General features: G+C 48.6%; 1 protein-coding gene across 1 annotated transcript in view; it reads right to left on the minus strand.

The window, feature by feature from the left end:
• SDK1 (sidekick cell adhesion molecule 1) overlaps nt 1-13856 on the minus strand; it is a 456939-nt gene that overhangs the window by 83150 nt on the left and 359933 nt on the right. The window contains exon 6 of the mRNA XM_049788197.1: nt 13002-13135. Within this exon, the coding sequence (XP_049644154.1) occupies nt 13002-13135 (134 nt within the window). The remainder of the gene's footprint in view (nt 1-13001; nt 13136-13856) is intronic.

The raw sequence follows: 13856 nt of genomic DNA on the forward strand, positions 1-13856 counted from the left end.
CAAGGCAAATGACTGCCCCACTGTGCTAGGCTCTGGCCCCTAACAACTCTTATAAGATAAACAAGGCTGGAGATGAAGGTAACAGACACACCCCAAAACCACCCAAGCAGAAGGCACAGCTGGACATCGACTCAGTGGCATGCACATGGTAGAGAGGCATCCTGTGGACCCCTGCAGTGGAGACCAGGATTCAAGTAGCTGGAAGGGCTCCAGTCTGGCCAGGGGTTCCTTAGGCCATGCATCATGGCGTGACACGCGGGACTGTTGGCGGTTCAGAGGTGTGGGACACAGGACATGGATAAAGGAAGAACTCATTCCTGGGATGTGAAAGGAATGGGGGTTCACAGGGATGTCCCAGCAGAGGGAATGGCCCCTGGCCTCTGCATGGGGCTGCTGCTCATTGAGGCCCTTAGCTGGAGCCCAGTGGTGACCCCCCAAACCTTCATTGCTCGACCCTGCCCAGGGGTTGCTCTCCCCATTTGGAGCCTGAACCTAGGGCCACTCCAGGATCCTCCCCTGAATGGGTCCCACACTACTGTCTCTGCTTCACCCGTGAAACCCCTAGCACATTTTGAAAAGCAGTGTTCGTGCCATGATCGGGGCAGCTTCTGTCTGGCCATGAGATCCAGGGTGCCAAGAAGCACTGCTGGGGATCCAGCTCCTCTCCCTGCATTGAGCACCTGACCCCAACAGTGGGTGCTGAGACAGGAGATGCGGGAGAGTCTCCCATGATGGTGTTGGGGGACCAGCCTTGTCATCATCTGCTCCTGGGCTCTAAGCGACCCCACCTGGGACTGTTACAAGGTCAAGGGCCATTACAGAGACAGTTAAGGGCACCCAAGGCTCAGGTTCAGCCTGACCTTCTTCCCGAGAATCCACTTCCTTTTGGGGTGTCCGTCATCACATCTGCTCCTTCATGTCTCTTCTACAGGGGCCCTTTGCAAAGGGGTTTTCCCATTCCTAAAACTGAGCTTGGCCATCAGACCTGCCTACCTCTCTATGGTCTGTCCAAGTTTAAACTCAAAAGCCCACATCTGCTCTTGGGTGTTTTACCAAAACCATCTCAGGTTGTGAGGACTAGGCAGAGATGTAACCCTGTAAATGCACTGTTCGGGGGAGGGGGCGCCTCCCTCTAACACCCATCTCCCTCAGACCATTCTGAAAACCAAGGACATAGCCGCCACTTTGATTAGCTGCCCGCCATCCTCCCCCTTCAGTCTGAGCACAGAGTTTTATTTCCTATAATATATATGAGGCTTGAAAGTCTTTATCACCCGGTACCACACTTGTCCATACAAAAAAAGGGGAGATATTATTATTCATGAATTTTTTTCTTCAAATTCCTGTGATCCTGAAACTTTAGATGTTAAAAACATCTGGGTTGGTTATTCATTGTGATTATTAGTAGGAACAATAAAGCCCATACATATCATTACGGGTTTTTGACAAATGTTGAATAGAAAAAGCCAACTTTCATTGGAAAGGCATTTCTTAATGAGATGAATGGGCCTAGCCCCTCTTTAATTAGCTCCTGCTCTCCTGAACGGGTACTTCTTCTATCTAGAATGAAATGGCGTTCAGCATCTATTTTACTTCTCTCTTTCATGTTTATAAATGCAGGCCCCGAGAAGGCTCATTTTCATACAGAAATGGATGGGAATGGAAGACATTTGGGTCGGGCAATGTCACTCAGCCCCCTGCCACGGTTCTAAGCACTTCGCGGAGTCATGTGGACAGTTGCATGGCCCAACCCGCCATGATGGACGAGCTGACGGCTCCATTTGGGCCCTTCATCCTCAGTAGGGCAAGCAGCTCCCTGGGTTCTGTGCCAGCTGGGGAGGCTGCTGCCTGCTCCCCAGAACCTTGCTCTGTGTTCCCTGGAACCCAGCTTCATACTCACCAGAACCCTTCTTCGTCTTCCCCAGAACCCTACTCTGTACTCCCCAGAATGCTGCTCTGTGCTCCCTGAATCCCTGCTCTGGCAGTGCTGCTGGCCAGCTGGTGTGAGATCTCCTATCCAGAAGGGGTACCCCCAGGGTAGGGAGCCCTGAGCTGAGCTGAGGGCAGTTGTTCCAGTCCTCACAGCTAGTCTGGAGTTCAGAGGGAGACCCTGTGAAACCCGCGTTGGTGGGTTTCTCACCAGGTTACTGGTGACAGCCTCTTGGGGTCAGCAGGAAAATGGCAGCCGGACACCCCCCCCACACCTCAACATGCACCTTGGAAAAGGGCAGAAGCTCCAGGGCTCTGCTGTTCACAGACACTGGCTATCATGGGGAGTTGTAGCAGATCGAGCAGTAGGTCGAGCACAAGCAAGTATTTCTGCTCCTGTGCATGAGTCACACAGTGTAGATATGGCGCGAGGAAATGGATTTTATAAATCACAGATGGCGTGGCCAGAGATGAAGAGCTTCTATTAACAGTCCATCCATCAGGCGCTGGGTTCTAAGGCCCGTCTGACAGGTGGCCTTGCTGAGAAGGGTCCGGCCAGCCGTCACATCACGGACCACAAAGGAATTGGTTCAGAGGAGGGAGGGATTGGTCTGGGCCTCATGATGGAGGCCCCATGCTTAACATAACTGCTTTCTGGAATGTTCCTGCCTTCTCTGTGCCTGTGTGGATCTTCTCCCACAGATGACCTTGCTTCTCTCTCTCTCTCTCTCTCTCTCTCTCTCTCTCTCTCTTTCCTTTTCTCTCCTCTCTCCCTCCCTCCCCCCTCTCTCTCTCCTTCTCTCTCTCTCTCTCTCTCTCTCTCTCCTCTCTGTCTCTGTCTCTGTCTCTCTGAAATTTTTGGATCACACTCAGAAGTGCTCATGGGTTAGTCCTAATTCTGTGTTTAGGAATCATGCCTGATGAACTCAGGCAGGAGACTTTTTGGGATGCTGGGGATCGAACCCGGGTCAGTTGCATGCAAGGAAAATGCCATCCCTGATGTGCTATCTTTCTCTTCCATCCTTGCTCCTCTTAATACCACCTGACTTACCTGACTCTAGGAGGAGGCCCTGGCTGGAGGAGGAGATGGCTGTGTCTCTGAGCCAAGCAGGGAAATGTCTCACCATATCCTGTCCCTCTGTCCAGACAAAGCCCACAGCCCTTCTCCACCCTTAGGAGCTCTTTGGGCAGAAATTCTCTGTTTCTGTCTCATTCAGAGCTCAGTTGTGGCTGCAGGACGAACCCTGTCTCAGTGCACCATGGTCTACGAGGGCTAAAGGATGAGGGTTGTACTGGGATGGCTGAAAAACTCTGAAAAAAGTTGAGAGGGTGTGAGTGAAATGCTCAGGAACAGGTGAGAGTGGTGAATAGACAGGAGATCTCTGGGGTTCAGGAGAAGAAACTGTGAGGGCCAGAAAGCAGCAGGACTCAGGCTGGTTTATTCCAGCAAAGATGAGACAGAAGTGCCACGTCTGATGGGGAAAAACTTCTCCTCCAGACCCAAAGTCACTGAGCCACTAGCCAAGGACCCCGAGACCAAAGGGGATCCCTGAAGTGGGGGCAAAGCAGGCAGCATCACAGAATGAAAGGACGAGGCCACAGTGGTGACAAGTGGTACCAGCTCTCTCCCGGCTTCTGGACCCAGACACACATGTTGTCTGAGCTGAGAGCCTGAGAGGCTGGAGGCTGACACTTTGGTCCTGCCAACCTACCCTGCTGGCACTGGGCCCATTTAGGCTGGAGCTCAAAGTCCTCTCAGGAACAGGACCATATGCGATGCTGGGGACTGAATCCATGCTGGGGACTGAATCCCAACTTGTGCAAGGCAGATGCTCTCCTGCCAATCTGGGTTCCTGTTGTCTCAGAAATAAGTTAGTTCCTCCCTTCAGCATTTGGGGTGCATGGCGCAAATCAAGGATAAGCAGAGTTTTTGGTGCTGGGCTCCCCGGGGAGCTAAGTGGCTTTTTACTTTCACCAGATGCTGGGCTCAATTCAATATTCTCCACCACATTGTGAAGATCGCGAGTTTTAATTACAGCTGTAATCGCCCCTGACAGTGATCGGCAATAAAACATTACAGCTTCCAGGTAAAGACAGCACCGACAAGCAAAGGTGACAAAGGTGACAGCTGTCGGCCAGCGTGCACGAAGGACGAAACCAGACCAATAACCTGAGCTGTGGTGATGAAAAGCAAAAACAATTCTGCGAGATGAATAACCTGGAGTTTGGAAACCTCCAGAAGGGAAGGAGAGGCGAGCCATGGGCTCGCTCAACACAGGGCTGAGGTGAGCAGGAAAGGTGAGTGAGCATTGAAGATGGGCCACAGTCACTGTTTTATTTTCTTCTGCCCCCAGGGAATAGCGATTTCTCTGGGAAATGGCAGTTATAAGCCATAACTAGTTCTGCGGCTTCATCTCCGCCAATAAGCATCACTTTGCTTAGGGTCTCTCAGACAAGACATGCGGCAGATGCGAGTTAGGTTTTATGAAAGTGTCTGCAGGAAAATTTGATTTTTCCATGCCCCATGCTTGTTCCTTACCAGGTCCCACCAGTCAGAAAGGAGGGGTGAGTGGGTGCTGGGCTAGCTGGGGGTCAAGTGGCCCTGAGTGAGTGAGAGTGTGGGTGAATAAGTGCTCAAATGTTTGTGCTCATAAATTCCAACAGCGACGCACCTGAGATTATTTGATAGAATGTGGAAGGGCTGCAAGGAAGAGGGGACTGTGTATTTGAGTATTTTAATGTGCTGGTTCTGAAAGCAACTCTCTCTTAAACACATCCAGAAGAATCTGAATATTTGATGGATGGTTTTAAGGACTCATACACTCATAGTGCCTGTTTAAAAAAAATAACAGCTGGAGCAGTAGTGCAGGCGGTAGGGCATTTGTCTTGTACGCACTAACCTAGGATGGACCATGGTTCTATCCCCCAGTGTCTCAAATAGTTCTCTAAGCCAGGGACAATTTCTGAGCACAGAGCCAGGAGAACCTTGAGCATCACTGGGTGTGACCCCCCTCAAAAAATACCAGTGCAATGGGCCAGAGTGGTGGCACAGCAGTAGGGCATTTGCCTTGCACACAGCTGACCTAGGATGGACTGTGGTTAGATCCCCGGCATCCCATATGGTCCCCCAAGTCAGGAGCAATTTCTGAGCACATAACCAGGAGTAACCTGGTGTCATCGGTATGCCCCCCCAAAAGTTAAAATAGGCTTCAAACTTTAAAACAGCCTCTTTTGGGGGTCCACCATGAATTTGGAGTTTTATTCTACTCCCCCAGTGGAGAATGACTTGAGTTCATGATATTTAGTAGTTGGAAGTGTTTGAGGAATCTCTTAGACTAGCCTATGAAGGACTGTTCCCTCGAATCAAGTCTGTGACAAACATTACTTGCCCTCCAGAGCAAGAGCAAAGAAATGGAGGACACAATTTCATAATTATATCTTAGAAACCACTAGAACAGGGGTCTCAAACTCAATTTACCTGGGGGCCGCAGGAGGCAAAGTCGGGGTGAGGCAGGCCCGCATAAGGGATTTCACAAAAAAAGTCCTCAAATGTCATTATTAACAGTTTTAATTATTTCTTCTGAACATGAATAGAACATTGAGTGAAGATCATAAACAGTTCTTCTGAACATGGCATCTTTTGCCTATTCCTTACTGCTAGAGACTTGACAGCGCTTCTTCTCACAAATCTGAACCACATTTGACTTTAAGAGAGGAAGCAGTTGAGATCCTCAGTATGGCTTGAAGATGATAATCATAAAGTCTAGATCTGTACTTTGACTTATTGAAGTCCAATGTGGAAAATAATTTTTCACACAAATATATGCTCCCAAAAAGGCACATGGTGTGCTTGAACATCCGGGAAAGCTCAGGAAAGCTGGGGGGCAAGTCTCTCAAAAACTGCCCATGCATGTCTGCTTTTTTTTTTTTTTTTTGCATGTCTGCTTTTCCACTAATCTCCCTGAACTTGGCTTTGAGATCAGAGTTGTATTGCAGGTCAATGAGCTCCATTTGAAGCACAGGAGGGGCATCTTGCACATCAAAGGAAAAGGGGTCCACAAAAATTTGGAAAGTGGCTCTGTGCTTTTTGAAGTCTGCAAATCTGTGATCAAATTCCTTCTCTAGCTTAAAAATAGCATCAACATATTGCTCACCACTGAATGGTATGCCTGCATCCACAAGTTCCTTGCATGCTGGGAAATGGCAAAGGTTTGTCTGAGAGAGCTGGGATTTCTATAACACAAGTTTTGTGGAGAATGCTCTCACATTCTCATAGGCAGCACTGATAAGGTGCCCTGGGCCTTGTAACATCTTGTTTAGTACATTCAGCTTATATGTGATGTCAACAAGAAAAGCTAAGTCCATGAGCCATTTGTGATCACTCAACTCAGAAACAGCATTCCCATCCTTCTCCATGAAGGCTTTCACTTCTTCTCTTAACTCAAAAAATCTTTTCAGGACATTTCCCCTGCTGAGCCAACATACCTCGGTGAAATAGAGCACATCTCCATATTCTGACTCCACTTCCTCTAAAAAAGCAGGGAACCTCCTGTGCTTTAAGCCCCTGGATCTGATTTGGTTGATGCATTTCACAACAACTGATATCACATTGTCACATGGCAGGCATTTACTGCAAAGGGCCTGCTGATGGATAATGCAGTGAAGAGCAATGGCCTTCTCTACACCCTCATCTTCAAGTTTTTTTGAACAAGTGCCACCAGTCTATTTTTCCTCCCTGTCCTCGATGGTGCTCCATCGGTTATTATTCCAACAAACCTCTTCCATGGCAAACCTGCATTCTCAATGGCATCACACAGATGCTGAAATATCTCATTAGCGGTGGTCTGGCCATGCATTGGAATTATTGTGAGCAGCTCCTCTGTCAATTCAAAATTGAAATCAACACCACGGTCATAAATTGTGAGCTGCGGGGCCGGGTAGGTGGCGCTGGAGGTAAGGTGTCTGCCTTGCAAGCGCTAGCCAAGGAAGGACCGCGGTTCGATCCCCCGGCGTCCCATATGGTCCCCCCAAGCCAGGAGCGATTTCTAAGCACATAGCCAGGAGTAACCCCTGAGCGTCAAACGGGTGTGGCCCAAAAAAAAACCAAAAAAAAAAAAAAAAAAATTGTGAGCTGCGCAGAGTCTGTTATATCTGTGCCCTAGTCAAGAGCAACTGAGTATGCATCAGAACACTTGGCTTTCTCACACAGTTGATGATAAATGTCACTTGACATGTCAGAAATGCACTCTGCCACAGTGTTGGCAGAAAGGCTGATTTTGCTAAACTGACCTTTCTTTTCCCAACAAGTAATACTTGCAGCCTGTAACATGCATTTTTTAACAAACTCTCCTTCTGTGAATGGTTTCCCTGCCTTAGCAATCATCTCACTAACCATGTAACTAGCTTCAACTGATGCAACATTCTCTTTGGTTGCTTTCTTGAAGAAATCTTGTTGCCTCATTAGACATGCTTTAAGACTGGCAACCTGCTTGACTCTCTCATTTCCTTGATATTTTGCACATTCCTCAGCATGTTTAGTTGAATAATGGTGTTTCAACTTGTATTCCTTGTGCACTGCAACTTTCTCTGAGCAACTAAGACATGTGGGGATGCCCCTGTGCTCAACAAAGAAATACTACATCTCCCACTTTTTCTGAAATTGTCTGTGCTCGTCATCAATCTTTCTCTTCACTGCAAAATCTAGTTCTGTAATAAACTTCTCTCCCTTAGGCCTCTGATAATACAAGGGACAGTGGGAGGAACAGCAGAAATGACTCTGCGCTAGGCACAAAGTATTCGCAATTATTCGCTTACTGAATATTCGCAATAAAAATTGCATTAGAGGCCCCATACCAGAGCCTTTCCCCCTAGCCTGGGGAGTGCTGGGAGGCTTGACAGGCCCCCAGCCATCCTTGTCTTTTTCCCCTGACTCCAGGCCTTCCCTGGGTGCCAGCTCAGATGGCCAGAAGTGGGTTCAGGTGGACTCTTAGTGGTCCTCAGGCTTCCCCCTCTCCCTCTGTACTCTAGGGTGGAGGTGCATGGGGAGGAGGGCGGGCAGACATTTGGTTTCCAGTTTCCTCCTTGATTCTGGAGACCAGCTCATGCCAGGTATAGGGTTTTTCTCCTCTAGACTTCAGTCTTTCCCTGGGCACCATTCTAGGTGGACTCTATAGGGGTCAACAGGCTTTCCCCCATCTCTCCCTACACTAACGGGAATGCGCTCTGGGAGGAGGGCACAGGCTGTTCTAGCACTGGTTTATGTTGGGACAGTCAGTGGAAATTTTTTCTTTGTTTTCATATTGATAGTATTGTGTGCATATATTTTATATATCCATAATATCCATCTTGTATTGGGACCTTGATACTGCCCTAAAAAGCTAATTTCTAATATTTTACTGCCTCAGTCCCAACCCTTACTTCCTCCCATCCTCCCATGTAGGTGCAGCTAATGACATGAAGCTCACCACATAGAGTGATAAGTGCAGTTAGAGAAATAACTACACTGAAAACTATCATAACAATGTGAATGAATGAGGGAAAAAGAAAGCCTGTCTCAAGTACAGGTGTGGGTGGGGTGGGGAGTAGGTAGATCTGGGAAATTGGTAGTGGGAATCCTGCACTGGTGAAGGGGGGTGTTCTTTACATGACTGTAATCATACAACTACAATTATATTTGTAATCATGGTGTTTAAATAAAGATAATTAAAAAATTGCATTAGTAAGAAAAAATCACAAAAAATTGCATTAAACATTTGCATACTCTGAATGGAACTGCTCAGGGTATGCGAATGTTTAATGCAATTTTTTTCTTACTAATGCGATTTTATTTTGATTATTCGGTAAGCAAATAATTGCGAATACTGCCATATTTGAAGGCTGGCCATGGGCTACAAAATGTACGGCGGGCCGCAAACGGCCCGTGGGCTGCGAGTTTGAGACCCCTGCACTAGAACCTTGAAAAGATAGACAGCGTGATTTATGTGAATTCTTGTTTAACTGTCTAAATAGAATTAGAGGGAATTTGCTGGTGAACCAGGGGCAGGAATAGAAGTCATTTAAGCCAGGTGGCTCTGGAAAAATCCTTGAAGGGCAACGTTGGCAAGAAGGGTCATGCTGACCTCTCTTTGGGGTGTCAGTGGGCTAAGGGGACACCTGTAGTCACTCAGAAATTTCTGATGGAGATGGACTGCCTCTAGTTACATGATCACTTATGAGTGGGGATGGACCATCTCTGGTCACATGGTGCTGTAGGAGCAGGTGTGGCAGAGGTGGACAGTAGGGAGGCCTGTGGGCTATGCAGGATTTACCTTCTTAGCCAGGTCCACAAAAAGGAGAGCAGTTGATGGGGAGCCTGTATGCTGACCACAGGTCGGGCCTCACCCCTAATTGTCTGCCTCATACCCTGTTTATTCTTTTTTTGGGAGGGAGGGGGTTTGGGCCACACCCGGTGACGCTCAGTGGTTACTCCTGGCTCTCTGCTCAGAAATCACTCCTGGCCAGCATGGGGGGACCATATCGGATGCCAGGATTCAAACCACCATTGGTCCTGGGTCAGCTGCTTGCAAGGCAAACGCCCTACTGCTGTGCTTTCTCTTCGGTTCCAATACCCTGGTTATTCTTGTACTTGAGCCTTGGTTGGACTGGGAGAGAAAGCCCCATTTGGGGTTAGGGGTGACATGGCCTGGAGAACCATTGGCTAATACTGCTTTTCCTCTTAGTTTCTGGGTGGCACCCCCACTGTGAGATATTCCACAGGATGGCCCTTAGGATCCCTATGGAAGGATTGGGGTCTCGCCAACCAGGAGGAGCCACACCCTCCAGTGATCCCTGAACCTCTCTGCCAGAGCACCCTTCTTCCAGAAGAACCTCTCTTGGCTAGGGACCCAGATCTTGAGAGCCTCAGAAATGTGAAACTTTGGGGTCGGAGAGATAGCATAGCGGCATTTGTGTTGCAAGCAGCTGACCCAGGACCTAAGGTGGTTGTTTCGAATCCTGGCATCCCATATGGTCCCCCGTGCCTGCCAGGAGCTATTTCTTTTTTTTTTTTTTTTTTTTTTTTTGGTTTTTGGGTCACACCCGGCAGTGCTCAGGGGTTATTCCTGGCTCCAGGCTCAGAAATTGCTCCTGGCAGGCACGGAGGACCATATGGGACACCGGGATTCGAACCGATGACCTCCTGCATGAAAGGCAAAAGCCTTACCTCCATGCTATCTCTCCGGCCCCCCCAGGAGCTATTTCTGAGCAGATAGCCAGGAGTAACTCCTAAGCACTGCTGGGTGTGGCCCAAAAAACAAAAACAAAAAACCAAAACCAAACAAACAAACAAAAGAAATGTGAAATTGTCACATCCTTGTCATGTGGTGCTTTCATTGACTTGGTGCCAGAAGGCAAGTTTAACATCTTTGGTCTCACCCATCGATAACAGTATGATCCCGGGCACCAGTGTTTCTAATTTTACCCAAATCTGGGGCACCGGGGGTCTGGCGGGAAGACCCTAACCACATCTTCCCCCAGAGATAGAGCCTGCAGCCCCGAGGAAGCATGATGGAACTCCACGGTATGACCCCATGACCGACCTCCCATAAACTTCTGAGGGTTCCAGAACAGAACTTTGAGGAGAAAATATCATTTCACTTTTAACTCAATCTAACATGTCAACGTCACGTTCTCCTGAGAATGGAAATGGGGCTGTGGCCTCCCCATCAATCATCCCCCCGGGGGTCTGCCCAGCTGATGAGCGAAGCGGACCGAGGGCCAGACACAGGTTTTCTCCTCAGATTGGAAATAGGCCTGTCTGTCTCACCAGCTCCTTCTATCTCAGCCTCGACACATTTTACCTGGTGCCAACGAACAGATTAAAGTATACAAGGGAAAGGCACGCAGGGCAGTTAATTATAATATTTATGAGCTGATTCCAATATGCCTCTTGGTTGGAGAAGAAACTGAAAGTATTGAAGGAAATTTACATTTTTCAATTATCTAACGGCTCGGCGCTGCATTAGTGCGGAAACTGGCAAATTCACCATATTGAACCTACTTGCCCCGCCCTTGGAGTTCATGGTGTGGGCTGTCCCATGCATGCTGGCCCCTCACTGACAGCTAGAATCCTCAGGTCCCCCACACCATGTATGGAATGACAAGCTCCCCTATACACACATTCATGCAAATGCACACACACAAGCACATGAACATAAAAATATTTATACATGCAGCCACACACATGTTCATACACACATATTCACAAAACACACACATGTTCATACATGTGTTTGCACATGTATCCACAGTGTACGCATAAACATGGCCACACATATGCAGACACATGTTTACACAATTCATTCATACCAATTTACCCCAAACCTACACATGCATTCAGACACACAACCACACACATGTGCACACATTTCCTTGTTTCTGAGTTAAATCCCACTAGCATCCTCATGCCTTACACTGTCCTATATATCATAATTGGGGGCAGGGTCAGCTTTGGCCAATTAAGCACAGGAAAAGGTAAAACCACCATCATGGGCTAGAGAACACAATGGCCTAAGGAACCCTTGGAAATCAGCCCAATAGATAAAGCACATGGGCTTCTTTGATTGTGTGTAATTTGCACAGAGGTGGGGGGGGGCAGCACACCTGCAGTAGGAACATTGCATGGGAGAGCAGAAAAAGGGCCGGTTCTCTGCAGCCACTCTTTGGCATGGGGCAGGGGGTGACATATCTGGGCACATGGCTCATGGTACAACCTGTGCCATGGCACAACATGTGCCCAATGCTGGCTACAAACACCCACCCAGTGACCCCTACAAGGATGCTACACCTAGCCCAGGATCTTGAAACCCATCCAGTGCTAGCAGAGGGGACAGCCAGCCTGCAGGACTCTGACATCTGAAGATGCCAAATCTATGTCCCAGGACACTTGGACCCTTGAGGCCACTTGCCCCCTATGCTATCTCCACAGTGTGATTCCTGTGGTTCACACCCAGGCCACAGAGGCTTAACCCTGTCTTGTTTAGGGTCACTTCCCCTGCCAGCCTCAGCTCTGCCACAACGTTTCCAGACGCCGCTCAAAGACCAGCCACATAAACCATTTCCCCAGACTCAAATGTCTTTAAATCAAGTCACAGGAAATGGGCAGTGAATTCCCTTCACATGTCACACTCTTAGCGAAGTCAGGGAGAAGAAACGGTGCCAATTTTTCACACAACCCATACTCCTCCTTTCTCAAGGATTCTAGTGTGAATTCAAGCCCATGGGGATTCAATTTCGTTTCACCTGGTCTCGTGTTTCAGGCTGAAGAATAAAATCTCTTGAAATCAAAAGAACTTTGTTGTTAAAAACAACAAACACACTTTGGGCCTGGAGAGATGGATTCCTTATGTCATCTCATGGGCCCCAAGCCCCACCAGGAGCAAGCTCTGAGCATTGCTGGGTGAGGCCCATAAACAAACTAACGAACAAACCAAAAAACCAGCATTAGCAACAGGGTATAAAACCACACCTCGGGAGGCCGGGAAGGTGGCGCTAGAGGTAAGGTGTCTGCCTTGCAAGCGCTAGCATAGGACGGACCGTGGTTCGATCCCCTGGCGTCCCATATGGTCCCCCCAAGCCAAGGGCGATTTCTGAGCGCATAGCCAGGAGTAACCTGAGCATCAAACGGGTGTGGTCCAAAAAACAAAACCAAAAACAAAACAAAACAAAAAAAAACAACCACACCTCGGAGGCTGGAGAGATGGCATAGAGATAGAGCATTTGCCTTGTATGCAGAAGGATGGTGGTTCGAATCCCAGCATCCCATATGGTTCCCCGAGCCTGCCAGGAGCGGCCCAAAAACAAAAAATAGAAAACAAACAAAAACCACACCTCAAAGCTCAAAGTCTTTTTAATCACCCAAACAATAAGATCTAATGCTTGGAATTACCTTTGGCACTCACAGCTTCTCAAAAAGCAGCCACTAGATATGGTTCAGAATGAAACCTGGACCATGGAAGACATTGTGACCCCTTCCACCCTGCACCACACTAACTGCATTAAGACCATATGGTTCTCACCACTACCATGGGACTCACCGGTGACGCTTAGGGCCACGGCAGGGCTGGTCTTGTTCTCCCCATTCCTCTCATTCACGGCCTGTGCATAGTAGGCGCCTGCGTCACTGGCGGTGGCCGCGAGGATGACCAGTTGGTTCTGCAGGGTGATGGCTCTGTGGGGAGACACAGCATTAGGTGCGGGCAGCAGTCACCAGACAGGCTTGAGCAGGGCTGCGTGTTACTTCTTTTTAGGTGAAATTAATAAAGATCTGGCAGGACTCGGTCAAGGACCCTCTGGCTGATGAGTGTGAAATCCCTCAGGGCTGTGGAAAAGCCAGGTTTAGGGGGACCTTTGACCAGCTGTGGCCAAATGCCTTCAGAGACGGCCGTGTATGTGCAAGTACACGTTGTATACATATGTACACACATGTGAATATGTGTATGTACATGCATGTATGTATGTGATGAATTCACTGACTTTCTCCACCTGCACAGCACCCACCCCCTTCCTCTCAGGCGTCCTGGAATCAGCTTTCACCCAATATCCTCCAGCCCCCTTACAAAGTTCCAGAGTGTGAATGCCTCACGCATTTTCACTTTTCTGGACACCTCACGCCTCATATCCTTCTTATTCTACTGGTTGGCACCTCCTAGTCTCATGCTGTGCCCCACCCCCCATTGATGCAATTTCCATCGGAGGCTCCCTGGAGTATCTTGGGGGAGATAAAGCCTGGCTGGGAGGTGCCTTTCCAGAGGGTCACTAGAGCCTCATGCAAGAAATGAGGAATCTGAGGCTGGGTAATCCACCTGCCCCTCTTGACACACCAGAAGACAGAATATGGGACACAGGAAGTGGAGCAGGGGAGCCCTGGTCTTCCCACATCTGGGCTCTGC

The sequence above is a fragment of the Suncus etruscus genome, chromosome 15, assembly GCF_024139225.1.
Source record: "Suncus etruscus isolate mSunEtr1 chromosome 15, mSunEtr1.pri.cur, whole genome shotgun sequence".
In the NCBI taxonomy this organism is placed as follows: Eukaryota; Metazoa; Chordata; class Mammalia; order Eulipotyphla; family Soricidae; genus Suncus; species Suncus etruscus.